The 13,927-nt window shown below is 34.0% G+C and overlaps 1 protein-coding gene across 3 annotated transcripts in view; it reads left to right on the top strand.

The window, feature by feature from the left end:
* Window positions 1-13,927, top strand: part of LOC130442838 (filamin-A) — an 82,917-nt gene that overhangs the window by 41,201 nt on the left and 27,789 nt on the right. For 2 of the 3 annotated variants that reach the window (XM_056777205.1, XM_056777222.1), the window contains exons 16-17: window positions 3,216-3,593; window positions 11,923-12,401. In XM_056777205.1, the coding sequence (XP_056633183.1) occupies window positions 3,216-3,593; window positions 11,923-12,401 (857 nt within the window). Of the gene's footprint in view, window positions 1-594; window positions 789-3,215; window positions 3,594-11,922; window positions 12,402-13,927 lie in introns of those variants that run through there. The other variant, XM_056777213.1, reaches the window with a different exon arrangement.

Consider the following 13,927-nt stretch of genomic DNA (forward strand, 5'->3'; position numbering starts at 1 on the left):
TCTACAGGGTATTTAAAAAGTTATACCCAATTTTCCATAGCGTTACAACTACTTATCGGTAACGGTGACGATTAGAATTGGGATTTTCATAACAGAGACTATTTTGGTTACTTTTATTGAGCTCAACAAGCGTTACATTAAATGGTAAATGGGGAAGTTATTTATCTAGTTCCTTTTTAAAGAATTTCACTTCCGCTACCGTTACCTAGCACATGTTTTGTAGTGTATGTCACCGAACCATTCCGCTACGGTTGTACAAAAGTTGCACAACGGTTTCGTCCGCTGAATGCGACCATTTTCTTTCTCTTATCACTTTTAACCTTTAAATTATGAGTTTTCCGATATTAAAAATAAAAATAGTAATTTTAGTATCATAACTACCTTTAGTATAATAGTTGACTTCTTTATCCGTAGAATATATTATTTAAAATATATTATATACTATATAAATGAATTTATAAATATTTTTAGTTATCTCCCCTTTAGTTTCTTACTTCTTTGTCAGTATGTTACCTGAGGTGTAGGTAGCCTCGGTAAAGAATGCGCATCGCCTCTCTCGCTGCGCCCACCTTCCTTCGCCTGATCCACGTTACAACGCTCGGTACTACCAACACCATTCGCTGTTACTCGGTACTGCGGATACTTTACGGTCGGTAAACTATTTGAACCCGTTCGACGATCGTTCTTCGACATCATTATATATTTAAGTTCACGTATATATGCGACAATAAGTAATTTATCGTACGGTACTGTTGTAGTGAATAGTTAATAGTGATTTATAGTGCCAGGTAAAATTGTTATCATTTACGATAATGAAGATATTCGTGTTGTTAAGTGGAAGAATTACGTGATTGGGTCTGTTGCTCTAGAGGTACCGAATAACATTTCATGAAGGAGATTTGTTATGATGGTACCGTTTTCATTTTACTTTCTAGAACAATCTTCTTAGATATTTATCTTAATTACGATTATTGTGATTAAGAATAGTAGAAGTAGGACAATTTTACTAGAAAATATCAATTTTATTATGAGCTAAAAGATCTCAGTTAATTTTAAATGACTTTTTAGTTGATACAAACAGATGGAACATGTAAATATAATTTTTGGATTAATTTTATTTATTTTTGCACCAAATTAAGATAAATTGTTTGAAAAGGAAGAATTTTAGTATCTTTTGTAGTCTTGATTTGTTGTGATAATCCAAAATGGGCTTCAATTTTGAATTGATTTGGTATAAGATTGTTGATATAACTTTCTAAACTTCAATTTAGTACCAAATAAGATAAGAATACTGAAAAACCTTACCAATGTATTAGAAGAGCTAATTTTAAACACTATATTAGTTGAATATAATACCAGAAATAATCCCGATTAATTTAAAATGGGCCCTAATGATAAACCTAATGAATGTTTCTGTTTTTTAAGCTAAATTTATAGAGTCTGTCATAGTTTATTACTATGGAATTCACAAATTTTTTTCTCCTTGATATATTTTTAAAATAATCTTTTATATTATTGAAAAAATAAACTTTGTTTATATTTGAATTTGTAGCACATTCAACCGAAGCTATCACATTTTCAAAATAGTTAACCTTAAATATATCAACAACCAGATATCGAAGGATGTAAAAACAAATTTTGTTATGATTTTTTATCATGTTTATCAACGTTCTTTAAAAAAATTAGTGAATTAATACGCTATATAACGCTATATAACTTTATTACCACCTCAATTAAAGTAAAAAAAATTAAATAAAACTCAAATGCAATATTGAGTGTTTTCGCAAAAAGCTCTTCACCCAAAAGTTTAATGGGATTGAGACTTGGGCTCGGAGGAGGCCAAATTATGTCTATTACCATCCCTTGTACCTCTTTATCTTTCAATCTCCAATTAATCGCAATGTTCCTGTTTTATAATTTCGTCAATTTTGATCAAATCGTCAGTTCCATGACTAGAAACGCAATTCCAGACCATAACCGATCAACTACTTTGCTTGATTGTTGGGACTATACAGTCTGACATCTAGCAATGGCAACGTCCACACTTCGCATCTCTATTTGTCATTTTACTATATTCAATTATAAAGGTTTATTGAGCATGTATTTCGCTGGCTGCTAACAACACTGAAATTATTTTCTCTTGGCTTGGTAGCTTTCGGCCTTCCTGATGGAAGATGTCTTGAAAACTGCCTTTCTTCTTATATCGAGTTATTGCGTCATGAACCCAAGTCTTCGATAACTTTAATTGTGAAGTAATCCCATGTTCGAATTTGCCAATTTTTTTTTCTATTTTAATAAGTCTTCACTGCGAAAACCACAAATTTGGCGCTTTCAATAGAGTTGGCAGCATTGATAAAATATCTTAATATAATCAACGCAATGTTAACGCAAAAGGAGAAGAATATGCAGACGAAAAAAATTAATTGGGAGGCGACGAACATAAAGAAACAACAAAAATGAGCTTTGAATCATTTTTTCACGGTTCCTACAGAAAATTAATGAATTTTTATAATGAAAAATGTAAAGTTATACCTGCAAACCTAATAATGGGAACTTTGTATATGATAAAAAACTGTATTTTCAACAAAAATTCAGCACATTCTACTTTTAACCTTCAATAACTTTCTAAGGACACTTGAGATTCATGGCAACGTTCAACAATTTATTTTCGCTGGAATACCCTAGGTCTCTACATAAATTAGCTATGTCGGAATTTTTGTTATTTGATCTTTATTATATTATGTGATTTTATCTGACATCTTTGCGCTTTCTTATTGTTTACAAATGTACCTTAGCTGACTTTGTAGGGCGTACTAAAGAACTTATATTTCTATATCAACTTATAAATTTAGGATACGACTGATGGATATTTAAGATTATCAAACATTTTTGACTGAAACATTTGTGAATACTTAATAAAAGAATCCTTCATTCACCACATGTTTTATTACTATAAATCCAAGTTATCTATAGCAGATTTGAAAGTTCTTCTCGCTAGGCATGCGATAGATGATGAGTTGCCGTCAAATGAAAGTTGTTTGAATATTCATTGCAAACGATACATCTCACGTTTTTATTGTGAAAAAATTTAAGGCATGATTCTAAAAGTGAACTTACCAAAATCAATTGAGATTATTTATAATAATGAACCTCTAGAGCAACTCCAATCGGTAAAAACCCGCTAACTTATCAATAATTACGTTCCTGATCCATAGGAAGCCCGTGGCATGTCAAAATCATGTCCAACAATTCTGCCCTTTCCGTTCTCGGCGAGGCGACCCGTCTAGTGCCTGCCAACACTCCTGCAATATTCGAAATAATAACTCCAACTTCGACACCGCCCTCGGATCTTAGAGTACACGTCGTAGCACCCTCAAAACGTGTCGTTCCCGCTCGCGTGTTACCTGGAAACAGACTCGGTGTTCATAGTGTAGAATTTGTGCCTACCGAAATAGGTACCCATTTGATCGATGTGTCTGTCGACGGGGAAAAATTACCATCGGGACCTCTGGTCGCGAAGGTATATGATTCAGGTTTGATTCAAGTGGCGGATGTCGGAGGAGGAGTTGTAGGACAACCTGTACAATTCAGAGGTAAGTAAATTGTTTTTTTTTCTTACTCGTATAGTATAACACGTGCTGGAATGACTTTTTTTAAAAACATTATACGTTAAGCTGAAATACCAATAGTTTTTTCTTTAAATGGTTCATTTCGAATGTTTTCGCTAAAAATTTCACATTTAACCATATATTGCGAAGATGAAGAATGTTAAATGGCTTGTGAAACACTAATTTAGTGTATAATTTCTATTTCTATTCGAGTAGTTGATAGTTGCGCCTTTTTTATATACACTTTGAACATATCTTTTCATTTTCATAATAACATGACCATACTAACGTTGAAGGCTGTTATTTACTGCAACTACTCTAGCTCGCAGAAGAAGAGTACCTGAGATAGCAAGGTAGATACCGCGATTGTTTAATGCTAATCAAAAGCTCGCTGGTGGCTAGCTAATGTTAGAACGTAAACAGTCAATATGTCTCAATAGACCGTAGATTGTTGTCAATCTATAACTATAACTAAAAAGATATTTTCTGCGTGCATATATATCTCATCGTTTGGCCTCCAAAATAAGTAGACTCCTCCTGAAGAAGGCTATTATTCTTAGGGTTTTTGTCTCACTTCCTTATGTATTAGCATTTCGTCGTCCAGGTAGCTAAGTTTTCTGATTAAATGGTTAACATATTAGCAAAGTAGGTGCTTAGCTGTCTCTATGGCTTGCTCGCAGAATCGGCAGTGATCGTCCTCTGTCATGACCTAGCATAAGTTAGTATTTGACGGGGCAATTGTGAATCTTGTGGATTGTTTCGTGGAGTGTTCCTTCAATAAAACTCTATCTGGTCCCTCAGTCAGTTCGTTATTGTGTGTCATCTTATGAGGCCACAGTGAAGGTATGTTCCAAAATATGGAGTCGTTGCTCCTTTTGGCAAGGTTATCTGCTTTCTCTTTGCTAAGTATAATCTGGTGTTCATAATTGGGTTTACTTTGTATCTGTATATGTTTCTAGAGTTCATTTACGTTTTCATATTTTCAGGACCTTTAAGGTCGCTTGTCTATTAGAGAGAGTGCCAATTTGCTTCTTGGAGAGGTTAGCATTCAAATATTTTTAAGCATATATTTTATTGCTAGCATCGCTGCCTGAAAAATAGCGAGTGCTTTTTCTAGTGTTTTGTTTCCAAATGCCAAAACAAACTCCTTGCGATAGCTTCGAGCTGTCTGCATGAGAAATGTATTTCAACCTAGATGAAGATGTACATTGGATTATGATTTGCATTCATTCTTTGTCTCTGTCCATCATGCTATTCACTAAATACCTCTTTTATGACTTTAACTTGAAGGGAAGGTAGGCTCAGCAGCGCCTCTAAGGCTCTATTGAGGCATGTTGACATGGTTAGATAAATATAAATATAAATATAAATAAAGATAGATAAAGATAAATATTTGAATTTTGTTCAATTTTTCCTGATCTGTTGTTTGTTCAGTTTTCGGTCACAACAAGTGATGCGTTTGCGATGATTGGTTGATGACCATTTGGTATACCCAGTGTACTATCTTAGCTTGAGTCTCCATGTATTACTCATTACTTTGCAACAAGTCCAAATGATCGCAGTGGCTTTTGGGGTTACTTTTTCTAGATGATGATGGACCCAAGTAATAGCTTTATTTAATATGACTCCTAGATACTTTACATCATTGGAAAGTATTGAGGAGTCCCATCAAGAGTAGAGAGAATTTAGGTGGACTGGTAATGACCACACCGTTTAGAGGTTCCATATGTTTACGGATTATTTAGAAAATAAGAGAATGATAACCAGCAAGTCTAATAGTGATTTGTAAATAGTCATTTCAAAATTTCAATTCCAGACCATAAACTATGTAACTTTGATGTGAGAAATATTTAGTATGTGTTTTTAAAAGACACTTTGTATATTGCCAGCTTCCATATTGTTGTTCTTCCTATTTAATTATCATGTTTTTGGTTTCATTTGTGATGTTTTCACTGAAGAAAATGAATTTTAATTCATTCATAACTTTCCAAACATACATACGTTAATTAGAGTCATGGAAAAGTGTACTAGATTTCATAGAAACAAAATATAAGTGGTCAATTAAGATATTATTTCTCTATTAATGTTTCGTTATTCCAGTGAAATCGTGAAAATCGTACTTTTTGGTTTCACAAAAAAACTAAATCACCTGCATTCAGTTAATGCATTTTTAGTCTCTTTCATTTTATTAATTTCAACTGTAGATTAAACTTGTTGTCCTAAATTCTCGTAACGAGTTACTTTCTTCATGGCAATTAAATATATTTTTAAGTTTAATGAACGCAGAGGTACTCAACCATAATCTAATCTTATAATCTTAAAAAAAAAATACTAATTCAGTTTCTCTACAAAAAACTATATTCGCTTATTTGTTAGTTGTACGTGGTCATGTAAGTACGTTTATTATTAATTTTTTCACTCGACTTTGCGAATCGATTTAGATTTTTCCAATTAAACAACCGATACTGCAAGTAATTGTTATATATTGACGCATGCGCGTTGCAATGAAATATTTCTGGCATTTTGTTGCATTAGGTTTGGTTGAGTTGCCCCAACTTGTGGTTATTAAAGCTAAACGATCGCAGAATCGTTAATAGTTCATAAATTAACGTTTTAGAAAGACTGTATAAGTTGTTTAAATTGTATACATTCAAATATACACAAAATTGAAAGTTTCTTTAGCCATTTATTTTGATAAAGACTAATTTTCAATCAGAAGAGAACTAAAATCAAAACGATTAAGAAGCCCATACCCTTCTACCACTTAGATAAGGTATTCTTTAGATACGTTAGATCCTTTGCAGTTTATTACTTGTTTATCAAATATTCCGCTGATAACTTTATCCTACGATTATCTTGGTCTGCATCTTTGTTTTTCTCACTCCTAGTTTTCCATGTTCTATTAACCGTTCGTTCCTCATTGATCCGTTGAAAGTGTCCCCAAATCTATGTTTTTTATTTCATCTTTTTTTATCAAATATAGTTGATTGTTGTTTGTAATTCTCTTATGTTTATCTCGGTCTCTTTATCCTCAATCACCATTACTTCAATCTTGTTTTTATTTCTTTTCATACCCATGTCTATTACTGCTCTATTCCACAAATCAATGTTTTCTTGCAGCTCGTTGCCGTTCTCTGCTATTAGTATAACTTCGTCTGCAAATGCTCCTTCACTGTGGTTGCGAATGTCCCACTCATATTTTTCACTTGGAACAGTGCATCTCTTCATGATCTCGTTCATGAATATGATGAATAGTAATGGGCTAAGATTCCCCCTTGTTTTGACCCCATATTTCTACTGAAGCCTTTTTATACCTAGTTATTTTGGATCCTCATTATTTTCATGAATATTTTGTATTATTTTTATACTTTTTTATACTCTTTCAACCAGTATCTTTTATATTTCCTCGGTCCTCTATCAAAAGCTTGTTCTAAGGCTACGTATAGTTTCTACTTTGCTTGTATTGGTTTTTCTGTCATTTGTTTTGTAGTAAGTACCTAATTTTGTGTGGTTCTCTCCATTGGAAATCCATTCTGAGATTCTTCTACTGTTGATATTTTCCGTTTCCCGAACATTCTTTCCATCATTTTTATCGCTGTACTAATAGTTGGTGTTTTTTACACATAATGCCTTCTGCCAGTCTGTTACAAATGATTCATCTTCTATAGCTTTATTGAAAATATGAAACAGCAAGTCTGTTTCTTTTTGATCCATATTTTTTATCATTTCTGGAATTACTTTGTCATATTCTGGTGCTTTTCTATTCTTTAGTTTTGTGATTGTATGTTATATCTCTTCTTCAATCATTTTTATTTTTGATTCTAAGCTTGTACAATTTCTTCTGTATCTAATTACTCATTATCGAGTAGATTCTGGTAATTCTCTTCCCACCTTTTCATTGATTTCATTTTTCTTAAATCCCCCAATCCTTATTTTCAACAAATTACGTGTCTTGCTTTTTTCTGTTCTCATATATATGCTTCGGAGAAAAGTTTTTGATATGTTTTAGGTTTCTCCTCAGAGCGAATAAATCTTTAGCCGTTTACAAATTTTCCATAACACCTATTAATATTATTGAGATTAGTTCCATTTATTAGCGTGCTTTCTGGTTTAATTTTTTGTAAGCTAAGGTTATTTTTTGAGGACTTATGGCTTCTGAAAGTCATAGACATTTCTAGCCATAATTCCTCACAAATTTTCTATTGGATTGAGATCCGGACTAAGGGTTGGATCTTAGGAAATTTTGGAGTCTTCCACTTCTTTTATTTTTTCTGTAGCATCTACCCCGCGATTTTAAAAATTTATGAACACTGCCTGGAAGGGGTTTAGGTTATGAGCAATTTGTCTTTGGGTTAACCTACCTCTTTTTAAGTCTATAATTCGTTATTTCTGTGAATTGAGTTCCATGTAGCATTATTTTGGAAAAAAGGGGATTTTGTATGTTATCTTGTCTAATTCTATAGCTAAACTCATGTTTCCCTTTGTTCTCTATGGTCAGGACCTGACTCACCATCGCCTGGGTGGTCTTGTTTGCCCTTAAGACTCCAAAAGCAAAGCAGGAGCTGATCACTTTTTCTTGTCTATGCAATATTTTTTGCTAGAAAATGCACGCAATTTCTTGCATGTTTTCTTGCATAATATCCAGTGGCTTTAAGTTGAGCTCATATTTTTCTAAAGGAGGTACGCACAAATGATGTATATTTTGTATATACACTAGTGCTAAAAAGAATAAATTTGACTAAAATTCCAACATTGTTTTAATTATTTTATATAAATTAGAAAATCGCCATAAATTCTATTACTGATTGTATTACAAATTTCCTATTAAACTTTCTCTAGAAATATTCAAGGTTACTTTAATGATTGAGTCTACCTTTACAATTAGTTGAATCAGTGAGAAATGATTGTATGACATAAATAAAAATAGTTTAAGTAATTCCACGACTGTTTTAATTGACGTACTATTAATATAAACTGATTTTAGATTTAATATCCTTCAATTATTTTATTAAAACTCATTCCAGTAGTGTTGTTGGATATTATAAAGAATCTCATAGTAAATTACTAAAAACCTTTTTATCTTGATATATAATGAAACCACTTTGAAACTTGTACTTACAAATTTTGTTGCTCCCATATGTTAAAATGACAAGGACTGTATTTGATTTATAATTTGTTTATTGATGTACAGTAGAACCTCACTATTAAGTCCCCTACGTGACCGGAAGCATGGTCGGAGCGCAAAAAGGGTCGGATTATCAGAGGAAAATTTTTATTGATCCGTAACATCACAATACAGTAGATTATAATTGTACTTTTTAACTAAAAATACTGTCCGAAAACATCGTTACAATAGAAAATCTTACACGAAAGCTTGATGTACAGTTGTGTCTATACCGTACTATAAAAATGATCTGTTATCACGCGGTAAGATATTATTAATCTGTACATGTTTTATAGCAGTACACACTTCATTGAGACACAATTGATTTGCACGATTTTCGGGATGAAAAAAGTCTTTGCTCAGCAAACGACAACCTTGATTTTGCCGCGATGTTCCGCCATTTCCTAATCCACAAAATATCTATAAGGGTAGACGCTTTGTTCGATGTACCGAAGGATTGTATCAAATGCATTTTTAACATCTTTATGCGATAATCGAGCCATAGGTTCATTGTCTTCGTAGAAAGTCAATGATTTGGTCGTCAGTTAATTCTTTTTCCGTTGTGAAGTCAGCGTCAGCTGTACTGATCCACTCACTTACGTCACTGGACTCAACTTCCGGTTGTAAAGTTTACAAATTTACAAATTGAGTGTCTACGTCTTGACTTTCGTTATGTGTTGCACGGGTAAAAAACAGCAACTATCAGCAATCAGCTGCCTACTGTAGCGGCGGCCGTATTGTCGGACTAAGCAGGGTGTCGGACCATCCGAGATCGAATTAAGACTGGTTACATATTCTCGTCTTTACGATTACTCCTCCTACATGTAAGGGTGAAATATGTAATCCTTATTTGTTATACGAGGTCTGGTTATTAAATAACGGGATTGGTTACGAAAAAGGGGTTTTATTATAAAAATTATTTTACATTTGATGCTCCTCTGCAATATAATTTCCATACGTTTTCTCTATTGATCGAAGCAGTGCAAAGTCTTCTTTGGTGAGGGCATTTAGGAGCTCTAACGTTTTTTGCTCTACCGCTTCCATCGACTCAAATAGGGTACCTTTTAAAGCAGATCTTTTCCTAACCTTTCAAGGAAATCTGAGCAGACTCGTTGACGCAAGAGCTTTCGGTCCGGAGTCAGATTTTTTGGCACCAACTTCGCACAGATTTTTGTCGTGTGTAATTCCTCGTGTAAAATTGTTCTAACCGTTTCTTTATTGGCGTTTACAGCCTCGGCAATCATCCGGATGCTCATTCGACGATCTGCACGTAAAATTTGGTTGATTTTGGTCACTGTTTCTGGAGTTAAAACAGTCACAAGGCGCCCCGGGCGCTGGTCATCTTCAGAGCTCTCTCGGCCTTTACTAAAGTGCTTTCACCACTGAAAAACATGCGCACGGGATAGAGAATTGTCCACATAGGCTTCTTGCCACAATTTATAGCACCCAATCGGAGTTTTTTTCAATTTAACGAGAAATTTTAGATTGATACTTTGCTTCTGTTTTCTGCCACACATGGTTTTCGGCACTAGAAAGAAAACACGTTCGTTTCAAACCGCTACTGCGCAAATACTATGATAGTGACGTTAACGTGTTTTGGGACACTCATAGACAAATATCTAGGCACTCAACGCACTATTCGTTTTTCACCCCAATCGTCTAAGGCGCCCTCTAGGTATTTAATAGCCAGACCTCGTACATTACAAGAATTTTGTACAAATTTTTTGAATTATTAGCAAAATATTTGATTTTAAAGTGAGTCTAGTTGATATAATTTCGAATAATGTAGTTATAGAAAGTGTTATCATTGCTAAAGAATATCTTGGAACCAGTTGCAGTACCTTATTTACAGACATTAAACGATGTACAAAAGAGGGACCGGAAAGTAATGTCGCTTTATTGGATTAAAATTAAACGAATAAGTTTTTATTTTTGATAAAAAATGTATTCACGTCTAGTGTTAAAGCGATCAAAAACGATGTATGGTACCGTTGAAGTCATACTTTGTTGGTAATGAATCTGATGGCTTTGTTCTCTTCGGACAGATTATGAGGTGCAACACCTGATCTGCTTATTTTTTCATTCTTTTACAAATAATCCAACGAGGTTAGTTGAGAATGTTTAAAGGTCTGACATGTATTGGTATCCTTAACATAACATTATCTAATGGTCTTTCTTAGAGGATCATCCTTGTCATTTACGATAAACATTGTTTTTGGTAGCAACTGTTTTGAAAGTCGAAAAACCTACAAAACAGGATATGCTCTCTTCGTATGTAGCTGATAATTTCACTCCAAATTGCAAAGAAAGTCTAATATTCAATTATTTGAAAGTGAAGAAGTCAATAAAGCATTAAAGTATCCTCACTGGGCTATCAAATGACAACCAGAATTTGATATAATAGACAATTCATGTTGTTGTTCAGTATATCTTTATTTCTGTGAACTTCTCCATTATACAGGTGTAAAGATTTGCATATTTCCACTATCTAGATAAAGTAAAAATATTAAGTACCCCAGATTACTTATTTCTCAATTCAAAGAACTGATCTTATCCAACTCCTTAACAGTCTATTTTGCCCTTATTGAGTCGCATCTTCGTAACTTCTGGGGTACGTGTGGTACGACTCAATTTGAGCGAATCTTCAAACTACAAACTTCTTTAAAAATTCTGAGTTTTCCTTCCTTATTCATCTTTGAATCCGTTTACCTAATTCGTAAACACGCTTCTCCAATTTCAGAAAGAAGGTTGCACGGCTAACCACTTAGGAACGCGGAGCACGACTTTTACCTACCTACTCCATGCCTATAAAGTTAAGGGTTCAATATTTTACAATGCAAAAAATGTACAATCATTTGCCAAATTGTAACAATATTTTGACAATAAAACATTCTCTTGGGAGGACAGTTTGAAGGCTGGTCGCCTCAAACACCTTCTAGTTCCCCAGCTCCTATTAGAGAATTGAAAAGGTGAAGTTTGACGAGATCAAATTTCCTATCTGATTAGAATTTTTAGAATTATGTTTTCTCAATGGAGATATCCAAAATTAATTGTAAATTATTTGAAATAAGAAATTTATCATGAGATTCTGATATAGTACGAAAAAAAATTGGAAGTAAATGTGATTGATCCTGTTACTTTTTATTTCAGTGGACGCAAGTCAAGCAGGCGAAGGTCAACTAGAGATTTCAATAAACGAAGGAGAAGTACCCAATCACGTTCAAGTTGTAGGAGGAGGAAGATGTTTAGTTTCGTTTACACCCGATCAAGCCAAACCCCATCTAATAGATATTAAATTTAACGGAGAAACCGTTCGAGGATGTCCCTTCGTTTGCCCTGTTTCTGATACGAGTAGAGTAACGCTTTCTTTAACACACTTAGAACTAATACCGGTTAACCAACCGAGTTCGTTTCATATGGGAGTTGCTGGGGGAGGAGCCGCGGAATTAGCCGTGGCTGTTCGAGGACCTATAGGGGAGTTACCTGTGAAAGTTACAGGAGATATACATTCCGGTTTTACGGCGGAGTTTACGCCGATTCAAGTCGGTGCGCATCAAATCAGCGTGGATTACAATGGGAGACCCGTTCAAGGGACACCTTTTATTGCCAAATCGTTCGATTCGAACAAGGTGATTATTATCATTTGATTCGTTTATGTACAGGGTATACTACAAAAGGCTATATTGATAACCATCCTTTTCTGAAAATTCGTATGCTCGATTTTTCGAAATAAATCATTTCAGTGAAAATATTATAAAAAATTCGGTAGCTTGTTACACAAGGTGGCGCAAAAAGAACGCATGGATTTCAAACCAGTATAATACAATGCTTAGATTATCCAATTTATGACTTTGTTCATTGGAATATCGATATGCACCGTTTGTAGTGAACTTTTCATTTTAGAATATTACTTCAGATGACGTACTTCCGCCTCGATACACATCAAAAGTCTTTCTTCGATGTTTTCTATTTCTTTTGATAATCATCGTTCAGGATGCGCTGCGGCGAGCGTCGAGACAAGTTCAGAGTTGGAGCGGCGACTGAAGAACCGATGCCTTAACTCTGTCGACATTTTTTGAGTCCACGCCCCTGCTAGGACGACCAGACCACTTCTGCTTCATAAGTGACCCAACGAAGTATTGTGTTGCGATCAGATATCGAACATTGAACTTGAAATAATAGATTCATTACTTTTGAAGAAAGTTTCAACAGTACTAAAACTGGACGCCCTAACCTACAAAACAATCAACCCCCGCTCCTCCCACTCTCATTACTCAACTCAAATTCATGCGTTCTTTTTGCACCACCCTTTATCTTCGGAATCTAAAAATAGTATAAATATAACGCATTTTGAAATAAATTAGTTGTGAACAAATAGAAGTATGAAAATATTACTAGTAGTTTTAGATACAGTTGACTTTAGTAGTATACCCTGTATAGGTTGAATGTTGTGATAGTGAGAAAATGAAACTATTTGCTTTTCCAAATATGGAGATATCTTAATCAATAATTACTGAGGCAGTTGATCAATTTACAACTCAAATTCAGTGGTGAATGAAGTAGAGCAACTTCTAGTTGCGAACTCACTTTTTTTTCGTATAAATTGTTTACTTTTTCTATTTTTATTTTGTCTGTGATCTTTGAATGCGCGTTAGACACACTTGCAATTAATTGTAGCAGCTACAATATGTAAACAGAACGGTTTGAAAAACAGTAAATAAAATTGTATTTACTAATCCAAAGTTTGCTAATTATTATTGCTGATTGCTGATTATTTTAGAGAACAATATTTGTGGTATTAACTATCGTACAATGAAAAATATTATCAATCAAGCCAGAAATAACCAATATAACAAATACAGGGTGATTGATTAGTTCTGTGCGTTCTTTATCGTTTGAGATATCAATTTGAAAATTTGAGGGAAGTCATCGTTAGTCGTCAAATTTCAAATTACAAGGATGGTCTGGCCCAACAAAGAAAACACACACAATTTTCTCACCAATGTTCAATAAGTTCGATACCCTTTCTTATGATAAGAATCGTCCATCTCCTTAAAATAGCCATTAACTGCCGACATAACCTCTTCATTGTTGGAAAATCTTTGACCACCGAGTCATTTTTTCAAGTCTAGGAACAGAAAATAATCCGAGAAGG

Source organism: Diorhabda sublineata, chromosome 1, assembly GCF_026230105.1.
Source record: "Diorhabda sublineata isolate icDioSubl1.1 chromosome 1, icDioSubl1.1, whole genome shotgun sequence".
Taxonomy (NCBI): Eukaryota; Metazoa; Arthropoda; class Insecta; order Coleoptera; family Chrysomelidae; genus Diorhabda; species Diorhabda sublineata.